Consider the following 18912-nt stretch of genomic DNA (forward strand, 5'->3'; position numbering starts at 1 on the left):
AAAACAAAGCTGAGGTCAGATATTCTGCTTTGAAAATGTGCGTTACGTGCCGAACCGGCTGTCTTTCTTTTGGTTCCTTTAACCTACCCAATGCCAGTTTAGCCAATTATACTTCAGCACACCCCAAACATTCAGTCAGTTTGATTCATTGAATCCGGTGGACAGTAGCAGACTCTGAAATGAGACACAGATTCAGAGTTCCACATGAGATTATTATTTAGCAAATAATATAAATATTTTGAAAGTAAACATTAGGTGAGCAGGTTACATTGTAACCCCGTGTCCTAACAATATGCTATGTGCTGAGATTTGCAGTGATAAGCAATTTGCACAATACGAAACACGACAGAATTTTAAATAAAGAAGCGCAGAATAGTGCACTTACTGCACTCCAAGGAAATGGTTAGGTTTATAATCTAATTATTACATATTAAACCTCTTTAACATTATTAAATGTACATGCTAAATCACTGATAATTGTTGGCTTGCACTAAGTCACAGTTCTAAAAGATAGATTTTAGAAGATCTCAGGTGAACTATCTGCTGCTGTTTTCAGTAGTATGACAATAAATGTCATGTGAAATGACAAAACTCACATTATTAGCATTTAACACTGAATAAAGCACATGAGGTGTACCTGAGGTGATGACTGTCAATTTTCTGTTGTCCAGCTGCAAAAATAGAAGCAGTTTCTAAAATATAAATTTCGGGTGTTTATAAGGACAAAAAACTGCTTTTAATAAGGAAAATATACCTTCTATCAGCTGCCATTGCTTTTATTTAGACCACGATTTAAATCAGCCTTTGTTGGTGTCATCAATCTGGCAACCTGCTCCTGTTTGTCTTGAACCGGATGTGCAATACCTAATTCAACCACTGGGTATCAAACTTACATACTGCATCTTTAAAAGGGTTTTCACTTCCTTAAAAAACAAATACGAACAAATGGATAAAACCAAGTGTTCTTAAAGAAAAAGTGTGAAGATTTCAAATGAAAACTGTATTTTGGACTGAACTGTGATGAGTCTTTTAATATGTCATCAAATGATTCTTGCTCTAATGAGGTTTTTCATTATATAAATTAATATTACACTGAATAACATTTTAGTTCTGTAAATCATGACAAAAATGTATAATTGTCATACTTTTTGATATATATAAATAAATAAATAAACAAACAAAACATTCTAAAAGAAACGAAATGTAATGTATAAGTATTCAATTTAAGTATTAAACTAGTTTTCAAGCTTAAAAAAGTATTTTATTCTTTAATGCTTGGAAATTTTAAAGTTTAGAAAATGGACAGTCTACCCATAATGATTAAAAATGTAAAAGATTTTCAAAAAGAAACAAGAAATGCTGTTCATTCCCTAGATTACACTGTAAAATAAGTTTCTAAACTAAGAGAGAGTGCTATTTTTCGGGTCATAATATTCTGCTGTACTGACCCCATCCCAAAATCCTCTTCAGACTGATCTACACTGCCACAGAAGGTTCCTGAATAATTCACCTCAGCGCTGGGCCTCTGAAACGAGACACAAGTTCCCCCCTTTAATCTGTGGTCCAGATGAAGACCATCAAGTCTTCAGAAAATGCTCCCAGTTTGGGATTCAGAAAATAAAATGAACCACTTTGAAAATGCCTGGCCTAATCTTACCACAACATTCACTTCTGACCAAAAATAAGGGGCATATTTATATTTGTTTATTCTATGCTTGTGTTTAGCCCATAGAGTTAAAAGATAACTCAAAATGTTAAGAAAAGCAACAATAATTTTATCTTCTGTAAGCAACATTTTACAAATACATTCAGAGCCTAAAACCAACAGTGTCTGCTTATGATCGATGATTTGAGAAAGTTAACCAGCCATGAATAACCCATTATACTTGACATGAAACTTATCATGAGCTTATCATGATATCTGTTTTTTGTTGTACGATATATTGCACCAAAATATATCGCAATAAGCAATATTATTGTCATTTTAAGACCATTTTATGCCATTATATAATGCCAGAATGACAATATAATATCCTCATAATGCAAATAACACTCTTCCAAAGAACACATACTATTGTATTCTTAAGAATATTTTGTTTAATTATAGTCATTTTAACAATTTATTAATTAGGCATTGGAATCAGTATGTGAAAACATATATCCTAAATAAAAACATTACAAATGTTAACAAGGTAAAAACAGAGGCTGCAAATGTTGCATGGTAAAAACAGAGGCTGTAATATCTGGTACCAGATCTATTTTCAGTTGTCAGACACCCACATGAAAATGTAGATTACAGTAAAAACTTTTTAACCATACTGACACTGACAGCTCTAATAAAGATTAAAATGTTGCACAAATTAGCACAATCAAAATATTGCTCAAATGGTTATTATGTATAGGCGATATATATTGAATCCCCAAAAATGATTGAGGTCATGTCCATGTGTTGTTCAATAAGTCGATATATAGGTTATTGTGACAGGCCTAACTCTATGTACATTATTTTTGGTTTAAGAAATTTATGAATAATTTGCAAAAACATTAAATTGTCATTTTAAATAATCCATTAATTCATTACAACACTACAAATCTAATATGTTTGTTTGTTTTTTGCTTTCAAACTATTCTCATAAGTTGTCCGGCAACTTATTTTTAAATGGACATTCAAGAGTTCACACTTAGATATTGCTTGACGCTATTAGCAGGTTTGGCATGCAGTCTCGGGAGCGAAGTTGAGCCCAGGGCTCCTGCCTGGTCAATAAGCATGTAAGAGGGTCCGAGATCAGGTAGGTCTCGGGAGCTCTCCTGGTAAAAGGAAGAAAAGGTGGAGATGAGGTGGAAGGGGGGATTCTTCCAAAATGAAGGTAAAAATCGTCTATTATTGTAGGCTTGGATCAATCTGATTGGATTACTGCTGATTACGGATAAGATACCAGCTGTGATTAATCATATCAGATTCTTCTCTCAAAACTAATTTATAAGTGGCTCAACCTAACAGAACTTACAGAGATTTAAGTTTGCGTGAAGCAGAATTTACTGCCAAACGAGTCACTCTGGGACACTTTAAAGACTGTTATTATGAGCTGCTGATGTCAAAAGATCATTGTGCTGTGCGGCAGATTACATAATAACATAATACACCTTCTTTGTGATTCAATAATGACACTCAAACATTGACTTCTCCTGTGCCGCTACAAACAAGAAAAACGTTCACCCTGTTTCACAATGTTCAGCAATGTTGTTTAACATTTTAGTTTAGGTCAGAAGGTATTGACAAACCATTAACTAACACTACTAGCTTAATAAACTGCTTATTTGCAGGAATACACTTGCTAATGTATTAAATGCCTTCTTTGTTGGACAAAGGTTTTGTTGTCAGTCAAATTAAAGTCCCTATTTTTTATATTTAAAAAGTTCTTCATTGTGATTTGGATGTCTCATTCAATGTTTTTATGCACTCAAGGTCAAAAACCTGCCATTTTCTCATAATAAACTTTTAAAACACATCTTTTCATTAAGATTCATTTGAAGATTCCTTCTTCCTTTCCAAGAGTTCATACTCTGCTCTGATTGGTCAGATTCATTCATTCAAGTTTATTTGTATAGCGCCTTTCACAATATGTATTGTTTCAAAGCAGCTTTACAAAAGAAGCACATTATTATTCTATAAACAAAAACAGAAAAGTAAGTCATTAGTTATCATAATTTTATTAGATGCTAATTACTTTAATTAACTAATACCTTATACAGTTATTATAAGCAAAGTTAACCTGCAGATGCTCCAGTCTGTTGTGATTGGTCTACCGTTTACAGCGCATGTCAGAAACAAAACTCACATATCAGAGAGGAGAATTTCTCGCCTCCACATCAGAGATGAAAAATGGGAAATAGAAACTCTGACATAGTAGTTAATATTAAAGCCATGTGACTAATCTGTGGTCTCCATATGCTGGCCTTGTTTACTGTTGGATTCTAGGCTACCAATTCTACAGTAGGCTACTCTAACACTGGGTTTATTTATTTATTATTTATTTATTGCCACATCAGCAACTTATGGCTTTTACATGGCAAGATGGATATACATAAAGATATTACATGATAAAAACAAATTCGTATTACAATAAAAAGTTACTTAAATAAATATATAAAATATAATTAAATAAAATTCACACAAAAAATATATATTCAAAGTTAAATATGATTTTTCAGTTCAATGTTTGATAAATAATTTACGATTCTTCCTGGTGGCACCTTTTTAAAGTACTCTACTTATAAAAATTCTGACTAATTGTATTCAAACTTCCACGTTCCAACAGAATATGTTTGTTAGTAAGAGCAGCCTGGCAGTAATTACATTTAGGTGGGTCTTATTTATTGAGTAGATACAAATGAGTCAACCTAAAATGTCCAATTCGACATCTAGTATAGACAATTTGATCATGCCTGGTCTCAAACTTATAATTTGCTGAGTGTCTTTCATTTATTTTCGGGTTAATTTCATGTAATTTATAATTTATGCAGTTGTCCCATCCTTTTTTAATGCTGGGTTTACACCAAATGCAAATTTAAGTATTTGTGCAAGTAAATTATACATAATGTCCATGCAAAAGCATGAATAGAGGAAAATTTACAGTGTGAATTTCTTCAGTCACATCATCTGTGCAAAATATAAAAAATATATAAATATAACAAAATACTACTTGAGTGGAAAGTTTAAGACAAATAAAAATGGAATGTTCTCCACATGTTTAGTGTGAACCCAGCATTACAACTTGATGGAAAACAACTAATTCCCATTTGAGATTTGTGGGCTCGGGCATGGTGGCTCAGTGGTTAGCACTGTCGCCTTACAGCAAGAAGGAGTCCTGGCTGGGCCACTTGACATTTCTATGTGTAGTTTGCATGTACTCCCTGCATGTTCACATGGGTTTGGGTGCACTGGTTTCTTCTACAGTCATAAGACATACAGGTGAATTGGAGGAATTAAATTGGCCGTAGTGTATGAGTGTGTCTGTGAATGTGGGAGTGTATGGGTGTTTCCCAGTACTGACGGACTAATCAATGGATTTTCTCTTCAGTGTTTGGACTTTTAGCAGTGAAATTTAAACAACACTGAACTGAACTGAAATTGAAATTGAAACTGAAATTCAACTCTGAAAACTGGACTGAGTTTTACTTTACTCAGTTTCAATTTCATTTCGGCAGTGCAGAAGGAATTAAAAGAGGTTTATCGCGCAATTTGACGTTTAAAACATTTTACATTTCACAAACAGGTACATTACCCACTACATAATATTTAAAGAAGTTAATAATAATAATAATAATAATAATAATAATGTCATTTAAACATTTTCTGTAAAAGTAGGGCTATCTATTGACCGAACACCATTGTCAATATCGATAAAAAAAGACGTTTCGGTATGAAGTTTCGGTATGGAGCGCTATAGTTTTATTAAGATGTGGCACGCACCTTGAAAGGAATGCCAATAAGCTTAGTGCAAGTTTGTCTTTTCCACTGGAGGAGCGCGACGTGCACAGCAGGGCTGCATGTCACATCAGGTCAGAATAACAACACACACACACAAAAAGTTAATGCCGTAAAGCAGCAGTGAGGAGATTGTCAATTAAATAAAAAAGATGTAAGGATGTCGCCAGAGTGGCTTTTTGGTTTGTTTTCTTGTGCATCCCAACCACTAGTTCCCCATCTGAAAGAGATTTTTAGCATAGGGTTAATAGAGAATAATGTTGCAACATGTATGAAAAATGATGGTTGGTTCCTTTACTTGAAAGCTCAGATTTGCTTATCATAATTTCTTTTGTTTACAGAGTTTGATGTTTACTGTATCATTACTATATTCACACCTTAATGTTTGCTTTGATTGTTCAGCATTTACACTTTCCCATTGCACACACTTTGTAACATTTTATTAATCAAGTTTAAATCAAACTTTTCTTTAACATTTATGTTTATTTTATTATAAAGAGATCAGCTATTTTTTTTAAATAAAAATTAAAAAATCCTAATATTCCTAAATAGATTATTAAAAAAATAATCAATAATTATTAATACCGAATAATGTGAAACATGATGATGTGATATCGCCCAACCTTATGTAAAAGATTAAAATACCATAGTTAAACACAATGTTTTTTTTTTCTTAACCTTAAGTATGAGAGATTGGCCTTTTAAAGCCTCACTAATTACACTTAGGGCTACTTATGGAACTGGGGGGTTTCCATGTGGCTCGGATCCAATGCCAGTCCTAATGCATTTGCAAGAAGATTATTTTTCCTGAAGAAAAAAAGTGTCATGGGCACAAACTAAGTGGAGGACCCAGTGAATGACTCACTTATAAAAAATTAAAAAACAGCCAGAATTGCATTTCCAAAGGTTTCCCAATCACCCCACCGAGAATTAGTCATCCGCTTCTGCCTTTACTAACCGGACTCAAATGTAGCATCTACAAATCCCTCCTCAGGGCACTTTGACATTTAGAGGAATTTCATCCAGGGCACTTTCTAGTACACTCAAGAGGACAACTGCGATTTTTTTTAAAAACCAGTCTATCGATATTTGGCTTAAACACAGCTCAGTCTAAGCACCTCAGATCTCCGCTGGATTTTTGCTGCCTTTCTTTTCCATGTCGACGGCTTCTACTCCAGGGATCCAGGTGACTAATCCTAAAAGCTAATCAATACCGACGGCTAGCGAGCTAGTGAAACCCACTCCCGCTAAATGGATTCTTCAGAGAAGAGGCATGGGGCAAGCAGTAAAGATGGTGAAAATATTGAATGAGATGATGCAGGGAAGAGCAGTAGCCTTTAGCAGTGAAGCAGTCGGCGCATGCTAATAACCTGTTATGAGCTCTTATACACCTGCTAATCGCGTTTTCATATGTCTGGGCTAATGCATGTCACGTTTGCGTAGCTTTACATTGTTTCTCTGGTCATGGTGACTAATTAAATTTGAATTTAACACAAAGATACAGAAACAAAGTCTTAAAATAAACAAAATACACACCCTGATACATTCAGAACACACGCAGGCACTGTCGTTCGCTTTAGATCAGTCAGAAATGTGAGTCAGCAGCGCTACAGGGCATCTCTTGACAGAATCCAACAGGAATGCTACTACAATTCTGGATGAGTCAATATTAGCCTAATCTACTCTCAAATTAACTTTACTGTCGACACGAGCAACTCGCTGCAGATCATTCTCAATGAGGATCTGATTCACGGCACAATCAGCAATAATATCTTCATAATGACCGACTCAAAGCATTGTGAAATCCAATCATCCAATCAGAAATACTATCATTTGAAAACAAATTAAAAGAAATGTTCTTTGAATAGAAAGTATTTTTGTCTTATGATTATTTGCATGGCAAAAGATGAGAATTACTCTTAGTTTTAATAAACTGAACATTAATTAAAATGGGGGAAAAAGGCGTATTAGGACTCTATTTAAACAATCTAAGCACAAAATCTAAAGTGCATAGCGCAAAAGCATTAAGAGCTTGTCCGAATCCACTTTTGCTATTTTAATGATGAAAAAATACGGTCTGTGCCCAAGCGCATGGTCTAACAGGGGTTGTGTTTATTCTCTTAATAAGTTATTGGTGTTTTAAGCATAACGTGTATTAAACCAATCAGAGTCTCCCATTCACTTTAGGGTCAGTTTTGTCAAGCCTACATATTTAATTTTGTTTGTTAAGCGCAAAAAAATTGTTTCAAACTATTTCTAAATATAGGTTATATCCAAACACACGTCCTATTCTTATGCCCCATATGGTGATGCATACGTCTCCAAAACCCAACAGATGGATAAATCTAAACTAGTTTTTATTAAAACAAGTATAAATATCCATATAATAAATAATACTGCTGATACTTATAACATAATACAAATGCAAATTGTCATGAATAAACTGAAAAAAGCACCCCGAGGTGAAGAAGGCATGGAGGCAGTGGTTTTTATATTGATGTAGAAAATAATCATTTTTGTAACATTTTAATCCTTTAATTTTTTTGTGATATGCAAAGATATTTGTGTATTGCTGTACATCCTGTGTGTATTAAGCAATGTGTAAGCACTTGGACCTGCTTAAGCTCACCTAACGCGCTCTGCACTGGACTTCAGACAACCTTTCAGTTGGTCAATGGCATGGCCTACTTTAGTTTCTCAAAATAGCAATGCGCAAACAAAGCATCTAAACACACCTCTTTTTTAGACCTGCACACCTATGAGTCCACAAACTAGCGCAAATGGATTTGCTACTTAAACAACGTGGCGCAAAATGTGAAAATTAGGGTTGCACTGGTCTAAAAATAGCAACAAATCACGCCAAACACGTCTTGCGCCCTATTGCGCCAAGTGTATGATAGGGCCCTCAGTCTCTTTATTTCCTTTTGTATGGACTACCAAATGGATTATTGTTGAAAATTACATGTAACAATATAAGGTGTAAATGGAACGTGAAGATGTATTAAAACTAAAATAAATGTAACGTTATTAGGTGTGTTTTTTTTATATTAGCTTTCAAGTAGTGTGTAATGTAGCTATTTATAAATGTTTAAAGATCTGGAAAGTTTTAAAGTTAAAGATGCATGACAAATAAAGTTGTAAAACTTTTTACTGCATTAATAAATATAATTCCTTTTGAACTGCTGAAAGTAATTCAGTCGATAAATTTCAGTTTAATGTAACCAATCAATGTAGATCCTTTAAAAATGTATATATTGCTTATCATTAATCATCCAAACGAGAAGCAAATCTGTTAAAAAAATTCCTAATTTCCAAATGTGAATTAGGTGCATTTTAACAACTAGTTATGCTGTGTTCACACTAAATCATTGTGTCACTTGCACTGATTTACTCACAGGATATTTTTCAGCTTACACAAATTTTCAGTTTGAGCTGAATCTTTTTAAATTTACACAGAAGACACGACTGAGGCAAAATATGTGCATTTGTGGCACACGCATTGTGCATTCTGCATCGTTTGCTTCGCTCCCTGGACATTAGCTTCTATTAATGCATTTGCATTGACTTTGTATGTAATTTACTTACACAAATACAGGTACTTAAAAATTGTCAAGTCATAATACTCACTGATTAAAATGTCAAAATAAATTAAAATAAAATGCATATTTAGATTTACAGGTGCTTTAACACCTTTGGCAGCTTTTATATCCATCAGCATAAACATTTGTTTACTGATAAACAGTTGCAGCAAATAAACAAAGCTTTATTCTGGATCAGACTTTGTCTGTTTGTGTCCTTGGCATCTGCCCAGATCACCGGATTACCAAATGCCGTTCACGCCCACAAGCCACTAATGAATAAACATATTTCTCAAAACAAGATGTGAAATTTTCTCTCTCTATGTGCGTCTGGCTTTTTCCACGCGGCTCCTCATCTCTCTGCCTGACTTGACTTCAAAAAAACGCATTTGATTTCTGTTTGCTACTGTGGGACTGCAGGAATTTAATGTGGGGAAAAGAAAAGCAGCGTTAAATTGCAATGAAATCAGCAAATACGAGCCATCGGGGCACGATGTGCTCATGATAGCAAATGTGTGCTTGTTTGCATCTGCAGTGAGGGTTATTTAAAGACTCCTGCTTCATTGCTGAGCGAGCTGTTGTGTATGAATCTGCATGTCAGAGAGAGAAAAACAGACGTTCTTCTTCACAGACGGAATCTGATGACTGGGAAAACCGTGACATCCCTATGTACAATGCATGCATTTTAATCAAAGGAAGACTTCATTGCTTGTTCTGCTTTCCAAAAATAAATGCAATATGCATTTGCAATGCATATTCTTGAGCATTATTGCCCTCAGAGGAAATAAAGTAGCTGAAACATAATTCATGAACTCCCTGTTTCCTTTCGCACCATAAACGTCCCAGTTTCCGATGTGCAAATCTTTAAATTGATGACCCATGAACCACCATTTACTATACGGAACAAGAAAGAGGGTTCTTTGATTTCCACAGCATGTGTGCAAAGAGCTCTTCAAGGCATCCCTTCTTCAGTGTGACTGCATTTCTAATATTCATGTCTGCTTCAGCTGTTGCACTTCTCATAAAAGGTGACCTTCTCTCACCCTCTTTCTATGTTTATTTCCATGGAAAAAATCACTTTATAGCTTAATGCCTTACTTTGAATACCGCTGGAGCTCTTTGTGCTATGAACCACTTGCTTGTATCATTATAAGCGCCATAAAGCTTAAGTGTAGGCATTCGCACTGACCTGGAGGCAGATAGTTGCAGTATCCGCTGGAGTTCACCACAACATTGGATTTGAAGGTGGAGTCAAACTTGTCATCTGCACTGCAAATGGAGAGAGGGTGAATGTATTAGACATTTCAGTTTCATATTTGGCCTTATTTAAAGTTGAGAAATTTTAATTATTTTTCTAATATCTCCCAAGAGATGTTTAGGAGATCAAGGGCATTTTTTCACAGTATTTTCTATTATATTATTCTTCTGGAGGAAAGTCTAATTTCTTTTAGCTTGGCTGGAATAAACAAACATTTTTTTTTAAATGTAAAAGCTACTTAGCTTAATTTTTCTCTCTTTCTAACAAAAACCCACCAATGTTGTCCAATGACTTGCCTAATTAACCCAATGAGATCTATTTTAACGATCTAGGTGCAAAGTCTAAAGCACACGGCGCAAAAGCATTAAAGACGTGTCCGAATCCAAACTTTTACTATTTTAAGGATGGAAAAATATGCTTTGCGCTCTGGGGAATGGCCTAACAGGGTTGTACTTATTCTCTTAATGAGCTATGGGCATGTTTTGAGCATGAGGTGCATTAAACCAATCAGAGATTCATCTCCCATTCCCTTCAAGTGTCAGTTGCATCGCGCCATGGCGCATTTGCTATTTACATAGCAGACTTCGTAAGTGGAAAAACTGAACGCTTCACTAGCGAGAAAACAGTTCAAGAGACCATCTGCAGCATGAGGATAAAGAACGAGCCTCCTCTATTTGGCCTCTTCACTTTTGCGGATAAGGAAAACGTGAAAACGCATCCAAAAGACATCCATTAGCCTACATATTTAATTTTGTTAGTCAAGTTTGTTTAAAGATTAGTTAAAAAAATTATTTCTAAACCCAGTTCTAATTTCCAGCACACTAACAAGTGAACAATGATAACGAGCTTTGGGTCATGACCGAAAGGACAAGATCTTGGGTACAAGCGGCCGAAGTGAGTTTCCTTCGAATGGTGGCAGGGCGCACACTTATAAATAGGGTGAGGTAGAGGCGCTGCTCCTCCACATTGAGAGAAGTCAGCTGAGGTGGCTCGGGCATCTGTTTCGGATGCCTCCTGGACGCCTACCTAGGGAGGTGTTCCAGTCATGTCCCACCGAGTGGAGGCCTCGGGTAAGACCCAGGACACGCAGGAGAGACTATGTCTCTTAACTGACCTGGGAACGCTTTGGGATCCCTCAGAGAAACTAGAGGAAGTGTTCGAGGAGAGGAATGTCTGGGGTTCTCTCCTAAGACTGCTGCCCCTGCGGCCCGACCCAGGAAAAGCGGCAGAAAATTAATGAATGAATAACGAGTTATATCCAAACACACGTCTTATTCTTATACTCCATATAGTGACGCACCCTGACAGGTGTCCAAATATAAGCTTGTTTTTATAAAAAAATATATATATATATATATAAAAATATGCATATAATAAATAGTATTACTACTACAGAAAATATTATAGTAATGCAAATTGTCATGAATAAACTGGAAAAAAAAAAAAACGAGATGGAGGCATTGAGGCAGTGGTTATTATATTAATGTAAAAAAATAATCATTTATGTAACATTTTAATGTTTTTTTAGGATTTGTAAGGATATTTTTGTATTGCTGTACATCCTGCGTGTGTTAAGCAATGTGTAAGTGTTTGGACCGCATAGGTGCATAACTAACATGCTTTTAGTTGGTCAGTGGCGTGGTCTATTTCAGTTTCTTAAAATTGCAATGCACCAACAATGCGCCTTAACACACCTCCTTTTCAGACCAGCACACCCAAGAGTCTACAAAGTGGCTCAAGGGAATTTGCTATTTAAACAACATGGTGCAAAACGTCAAAAATACTGTTGCCCTGGTCTGAAAATAGCAACAAAGCGTGCCAAACTTGTCTTGCGCCTTATTGTGCCGGGTGTATGATAGGGCCCAACGTGCCAAGTTAACTAACCTTTAAAGAGCAATTTAGCTGAATGCTAGTATCTTGCAAAATTAACTAGTAAAACATTATTTACTATCATCATGGCAAATATATTTAAAATGAGTTATTAAAAAAGTTATTTAAAAAAAGTTATTAAACTATGTTACTATGTAAAAAAGTTGAAAAACCCCCATTCATTTATCTAATTAGGATTTCTAATTGTGATTTTGACAGAAATTATGGGATTAACTTCTTTCAAAGTGTAAACAATCAGGTGTTCTTTTTTTCCCTCTCAGTTCATGCATACAATGATAAAAGACAACTTCATTCATTCATTTTCCTTCAGCTTAGTCCCATATTTATCAGGGGTCTCCACAGTAGAATGAGTAGATTCCAGCAAATGTTTTACGTAGTTAATGCTCTTCCAGCCACAACAAGTACTGAGAAACACCCATACAATCATTCACACATATACACTACGGCCAATTTTGTTTACCCAATTAACTTATACATCATATTTTTGGACTGTGGGGGAAACCAAAGCACCCAGAGGAATCAACCGCGACCATGGGTAAAACATGCAAACTCCACACAGAAACAACAACTGACCCAGGAGTTAAAGCAGCGACCTTCTTGCCGTAAGGCAACACTGCTAACCACTGAGCCACCGCGCCTCTAAAAAAAAAGCTCATTCGATTTAAAAATCTTCTTTCAACAAATTAAAACCTGTGAATTTCGAGAACAGAGGTGCCAAATATTACAATACAGACTGCAACACATGCAGAAAATAATCAGGAAAAACAGAACTAAGAGAAGAGAAGAGGAGATCTGATTAAAGATATGTTTGAGGTAAAAATGTCAGTGTTACTCCTATCTTCATGACTTAAAAAAAAAAAATAAAGCACCAAGGCAAATGTGCCACTCATTTGATTTTCATTATGTATTAAAATTCGTGTTGTAACCTTATTATCTGAATATATTTGTGTCAGGTCTTTTGAATAAAGTACTCATAAATTCAAACAGTTTTCAGCACATAAACGCATATCAAACACATCAACGACCTTGTAGCTCACAAAAGGACTGTCGGTATTGTTAAAAAGCTATTTCTTTATGCAGAAAATTAAGAATTTTACTTCCAGAACTCAACTGTTGTACTCAGTTTGTGTGAATAACTTCATTTTGAAATAATGTAAAGCTTGAGAAACATTGTAGCGCTCCAAATAAAAAAAGAGCTGTCACAACTCCTGCATAGAGCGAAGAGCAAGAGGAAAGCTGGCCAGAGGAGTTCAATACAGACCACAAAAGTCTCAAAAAAAACAAAAAACTATTTTTTCTGAAAAAAAAATGTAAAAGAAAGAGTGCGAGAAGTGCACCGGCACTTGTCACGATGCAATTTATATAATAACAATCTTCTTTCTAGATTTTTATAGTATTTATTTCATAGTGTGCTGATGGCTGAGAGAGTTCAAACACACTGGGAGAAAATAATTTACTAAAAAATAAATACTAACAAACTAAGAAAACTTCTTCGTCAACTTAGCAACACATTCACATAATTTTTTCAAAAAGGATTAAGGCAGTTCTGAAGGCAAAGGGGGATCCAACCCGGTACTAGTAAAGTGTATCTAATAAAGTGGCTGGTGAGTGTTTAAATAAATTAACAACTTTAAAAAGTCAGGCCAGTGAAGAAAGGAGGACCTCAAAGATCAGGTTTAGGCCCTTTGCTATTCACAATATACTTGCTGCCTCTAGGAGACATTATTAGGAGACACATTAGCTTCCACTTCTGAAGCTCAACAATATATTTCAACAAAGCCTGATGAGATATGCGAAATGTCTAAGCTAACGGAGATTTCTAAAGATCTAAAAGACTGGATGACCAAAAAAAATTATGACTTATTGAGCTAAAATTATCAGATTTCATGTGGGTTGGAAAGCAGTTTACTCCAATGAATGACCTATTTTTCTGAAAAATACAAGAGTAAGAAAAGACAAGAAATAATACAGCAAACCACACTCGAGCAAAAAGCAACAAACATCAATATTTACAGTCAATAACATCTAAGTCAAACCTCTGACATGATTTCTTTCAAGACAAAGACTTAATTAACATTCAGAAACCGTAAAAAGGAGAAAATCCTTGGTGTAAATTTAGCTAGTCATCAGATGTAGAGCTCTGATTAACTCGACATGAAAACTAAATATGAACAAAGATTCCTGCGGTTCGAAAGGTTATAACAAGGTGTGAATGAATAATGTCCCTTTCAAAATTAGCTTGAGGCCATGATTAAATTTAATGTACAACTAAGCAGCGAGCTCCCATGTGAATTAAAGAAAAAAAGTCTACGGCGAAGGATGTTAATAGGCTGTTTGGACACCGGCTCTTCGACTAAACGATCTGCTGTAGCCCAAGGACCAAATTTTCAGTTCATTGATCTGAAGTTGCTCTTCTGTATAGCCCCACGCTTTGAATTATGGCTCCGATACTGCAATCCTCAATCACACAAAGCACACAAACTAACATCTGCTGACTCCCATTCCCGAGGATTATTTAACCTAGCACACACGGGATGCCATTTTTGATATTGCCGCTTAAAGAGTATATCATCCCGCTAAAGGATTTTCTTCTTATTCTCAAGCGTCTGCATGCATGATCACAGTAATTATTACGGTTCAGATCTTTCACTGTAAATCTCATCGGATATGCCATACACTTGTTTCAGCTTAGTGAACACTTTTTTTCTGACTCACTTATAAGAAGATACAAATATATCAAAGAGTTTGGGATGTTTCTGGGAAAAGATGCCCAGAGGAAAAGCAAAAAACCCTCTTGCAAGATACTATTCAGATTTAAATGCTATTTAAAAGCTTAGCTAGGTAAATTAGACAAGCCATTGAACAAGAGTTGTTTGTTTTGAAGTCAATCAAAACAAATAATTTCTTAAGAAGGCTAATAATATTCACCTTGAAACATATTTCAAGGTGCTGTATTTTAGTTTTTGATGCTTCTAAAGCATAAATATACCATAATATGTATACAGATATTTAAGAAACATGCTAACATTCTTGTTTATCTGAAAACAATGCTGAGGTCAGATATTCTGCTTTAAAAAATGTGCGTTATGTCCTGGAATGTCTGTCTTTGTTTTAGTTCCTTTAACCCACCCAACGCCAGTTTAGCTAATTAAATTTCAACACCATGGGTTGCCTTGGTGGAAAACAGTCTAATGGGCTCTCAACGAGTGCGTCCTTCACCGAAATGTGACCTCTGGTGGACAGTGGCAGACTCCGAAATAAGACGGAGATTCAGAGTTCAACATGAGTTGGTTATTAATTGTCAAATTATTTAAATATTACGAATGTAAACATTAGGTGAGCAGGTTACATTGTACCCCTGTGTACTAACAACACGCTACGTGATGAGATACGCAGTCATAAGTAATTTGTCGTTTGCACCATATGAAACAAGACAGAAATTTAAATACAGCCATTCAGAAGCACAGAATATATGCACTCACTGCACTCCAACAAAATGGTAAGGTTTATAATGTAATTAATAAAAATTAAAACCCTTAAACATTAATTAACGTAGATGCTAAATCACTGATATGTGTTGGCTTACACTGAGTCAAGGTTCTAAAGTTTAATTTCAAATAGTTTTTCTTTTTATTTTCAAGATCTGAGGTGAATATCTGCTGCTGCTTTCAGTAGTATGGCAATAAATGTCATGTGAAATTGCATTCAAACTCACATTATTAGCATTTAACACTGAATAAAGCACACAAGGTGTTTCTGAGGTCATCATTGTCAGTTTATCCTGTTGTTTAGCTGCAAGAAATAGAAACCCTTTCTAAAATATAAAATGTATTGGTTAGGACGAATGCGCCTTTTAATATGGAAAATATTCCTTCTTGCTTTTATTTAGAACATAATTTAAATCAGCCTTAAGGCTCGATAGTCAAGCACACTCCTGTTGGTGTCGTCAATGAGTTCACAATCAGTGAAGTTTTTTTCCCTCTCCGCTGTCGCCTCTAGCTTGCAAGGTTTGGGATCGGTAGAGCTACCCATCGATGAATTTGCTCTTCAGTGTTTGGACTCTCAGTAGTGATTAATAAACCACACTGAACTGAGCTAAACTGAACTGAACTTAAACACTAAAAACTGAACTTCTCTGTTCCAATTCACTATGACCATTTATGTGAAGCTGCTTTGACACAATCTACATTGTAAAAGCGCTATACAAATAAAGCTGAATTGAATTGAATTAAAAATAAATATGACATTTTCCAGATGAAAAAAAACATAATAGGAATTTTCTTGCTCTTTCAATTTGAAAAAGAATGGATAATAATTTTGCCGTTAACTTTACATGAATAATAACAACTTTCAATGCAAAAATTAGTGAAAAAACAATGTCTTGTTTCATAAATATACATGCTTATATACCTGTTGTAGAGCAGAATATCTGGTGTCCACACTTGGTCTGTGGTGAAGCGAAGGTTTTTGACACCTGGATACTCCGACTGGTTCCACTGCAGATAATGATCATACCAGTGCTGAGGAAAAAAGAGAAAGAAACATTTCAGTCAGCGCATTAAACCAGTAGTCCTTAAAAAGAACAGATTTAATAGCGCCTAAAATACAGCCTAAATACAAAAAAAAAGATTGTGCCTCATGACCACTGCAAAAATAATTGGGTAATAATTATAATGGGGATAATATTTCAAAGCCGAAACATATCATTGAAATGTTCTGCTAACATTTGTACACTATATGGGTTGTAAAGCTTTTTAATCATTTTCAGCTTTCATTATTTTTACAAGATCAGGGAATAAAGTTGTCAAGTTAAACAAAGGTACACTGTAAAAAAATATTGCTTCCTTAAATGTTTCAATTAAATCATATGTATAACTTTAAAATTTTGTTGAAACCTAATAAGTTAAATGTACATAAAAATATGTGTTGTCTTGACTTTGACATTGTACAGAAAAAAAAAGGTTGGTGATTATTTTATTGTTTCTCATGCAAAAATAACTAATAATTTTGCACATATTTTTTTACATTTTAAAGATTAACTGTTGAAAAAGTGAGTATTTAAACATTTATTGACTAGTTCAATTTATTTCCATTGTAGATGCTTTGTAACCCAGATTGACAGACATTGTTAGCAATTTAACAATGTGAAAATTTCCAATCATAGTTAAAATTACCAAAATATTCAGGTTTATCAGTTTTATCACGGTTTTGATGAAAATATTTTAAAATGTTTAGAAATAAATAGTTTTGTATCCGAAAAAACAACAAAAAAAATTTGCAAGTTTTTGACAACCAACAAAATCATGGATCCCTGCATTTTTATTCATTGTTTGCAATAGTTTGTATGGGTACACTTGATTAACTTGTTCAATGTATTGTTTGCTCCCTGTGTTGCCGTGGGTTTTCTCCGGGTGCTCTGGTTTCCCCCACAGTCCAAAAACATGTATGGGTTTTTCCCAGTGCTGGGTTGCGACTGGAAGGTCATCCGCTGTGTAAAAACTCATGCTGGATAAGTTTGTGGTTCATTCCGCTGTGGCGACCCCTGATTTATAAAGGGACTAAGCCGAAGAGAAAATAAATGAATGACTGAATTGTTTGTTAAACTTGCACTTGGAAAGCCTTACAGGGATCCATGTTTATGTTGATGTTCACAAAATTGCTTTATAAAAGCCAAAAACTGTTAAGCTATTTGATGAAAATTTGATTTGTGGTTTAATTTTAAGTCAGGCTTCAGCTTAGTATTCTCAATTTTAAATAAAGGAAATACTATATATATATATATATATATGTGTGTGTGCCTGTGTGTGTGCTTGGTGCTTGTGTGTGTATTTTAGTGCGCGCGCATGAATGAGAGAGAGAGCTTAGCCAGATAGCAAAACACACTCGGGCCAGTTCCGGCTAGATTCTCGCCTGCCGGAGACCTACCACTCGGCTCCGGCTGCCGGACTCGGCCCAGATGCGGCGGCCGTAAGCGAGCCGACGCTGCCGCATCCGCGCCGGAATCGGCCTGGGGTAATGTGCGCTGCGGCCCGGAGCTGGCGCGACTCAGTATTTATATACCTTTATATAAAACCTTTTGGTATTACATTGGTACTTGATACATGATATTACAACCCTTTGAGTTGATATAACAGCAAATGCCTGTGTGTCTGCTTGGTGCTTGTGTGTGTGTTAGTGCGCGCGCGCGCGTATGAGAAAGACAGCTTTGTCTGTGTGTGTGTGTGCTTGGTGCTGTGTGTGTGTGTGTGTGTGTGTGTGTGTGTGTGTGTGTGTGTGTGTGTGTGTGTTTATACAGACAGCTTGGCTGTCTGGACTGTATAGCTGGGTAATTTTCGGTTTTGTTCTCCCCCCGCTCTTTAGCGGGATCGGGCGCGGCAGGCAGAAAATGGGGCGGGTTGGGCAGCGGGACAACAAATTCTTAATATAAGCGGGAGCAGTCGGGTTCGGGCTAAAACCTGGCGGGTGCGGGCGGGAGCGGGATTCAAAATTTAGTCCCGCGCAGATCTCTACATTGCAGCCTTTCACAATTACCTAATCACAGTTACAGGATTTACCTTAAGATCTCAAAATTGCAATAATCACTCTAGGTTTGGTTAATGAAAACTTGAAATTGTAATATTAAATGGTTTGTTTACCTTGAAACCAGCACTAATCATGACAACAACAGACACAGTACATTAATAGATCATTTAATTTTA

General features: G+C 35.6%; 1 protein-coding gene across 13 annotated transcripts in view; it reads right to left on the bottom strand.

The window, feature by feature from the left end:
* The window catches only part of chrna11 (cholinergic receptor, nicotinic, alpha 11), a 53347-nt gene that overhangs the window by 24581 nt on the left and 9854 nt on the right, over nt 1-18912 (bottom strand). For 8 of the 13 annotated variants that reach the window (XM_073930962.1, XM_073930961.1, XM_073930960.1 and 5 more), the window contains 2 exons: nt 16625-16734; nt 10256-10335 (listed from right to left, as the gene is read on the bottom strand). In XM_073930962.1, the coding sequence (XP_073787063.1) occupies nt 10256-10335; nt 16625-16734 (190 nt within the window). Of the gene's footprint in view, nt 1-87; nt 175-637; nt 2496-10255; nt 10336-16624; nt 16735-18912 lie in introns of those variants that run through there. The other 5 variants (XM_073930964.1, XM_068215163.2, XM_073930966.1 and 2 more) reach the window with 4 other exon arrangements.

This window comes from Danio rerio, chromosome 19 (genome assembly GCF_049306965.1).
Source record: "Danio rerio strain Tuebingen ecotype United States chromosome 19, GRCz12tu, whole genome shotgun sequence".
Classification (NCBI taxonomy): Eukaryota; Metazoa; Chordata; class Actinopteri; order Cypriniformes; family Danionidae; genus Danio; species Danio rerio.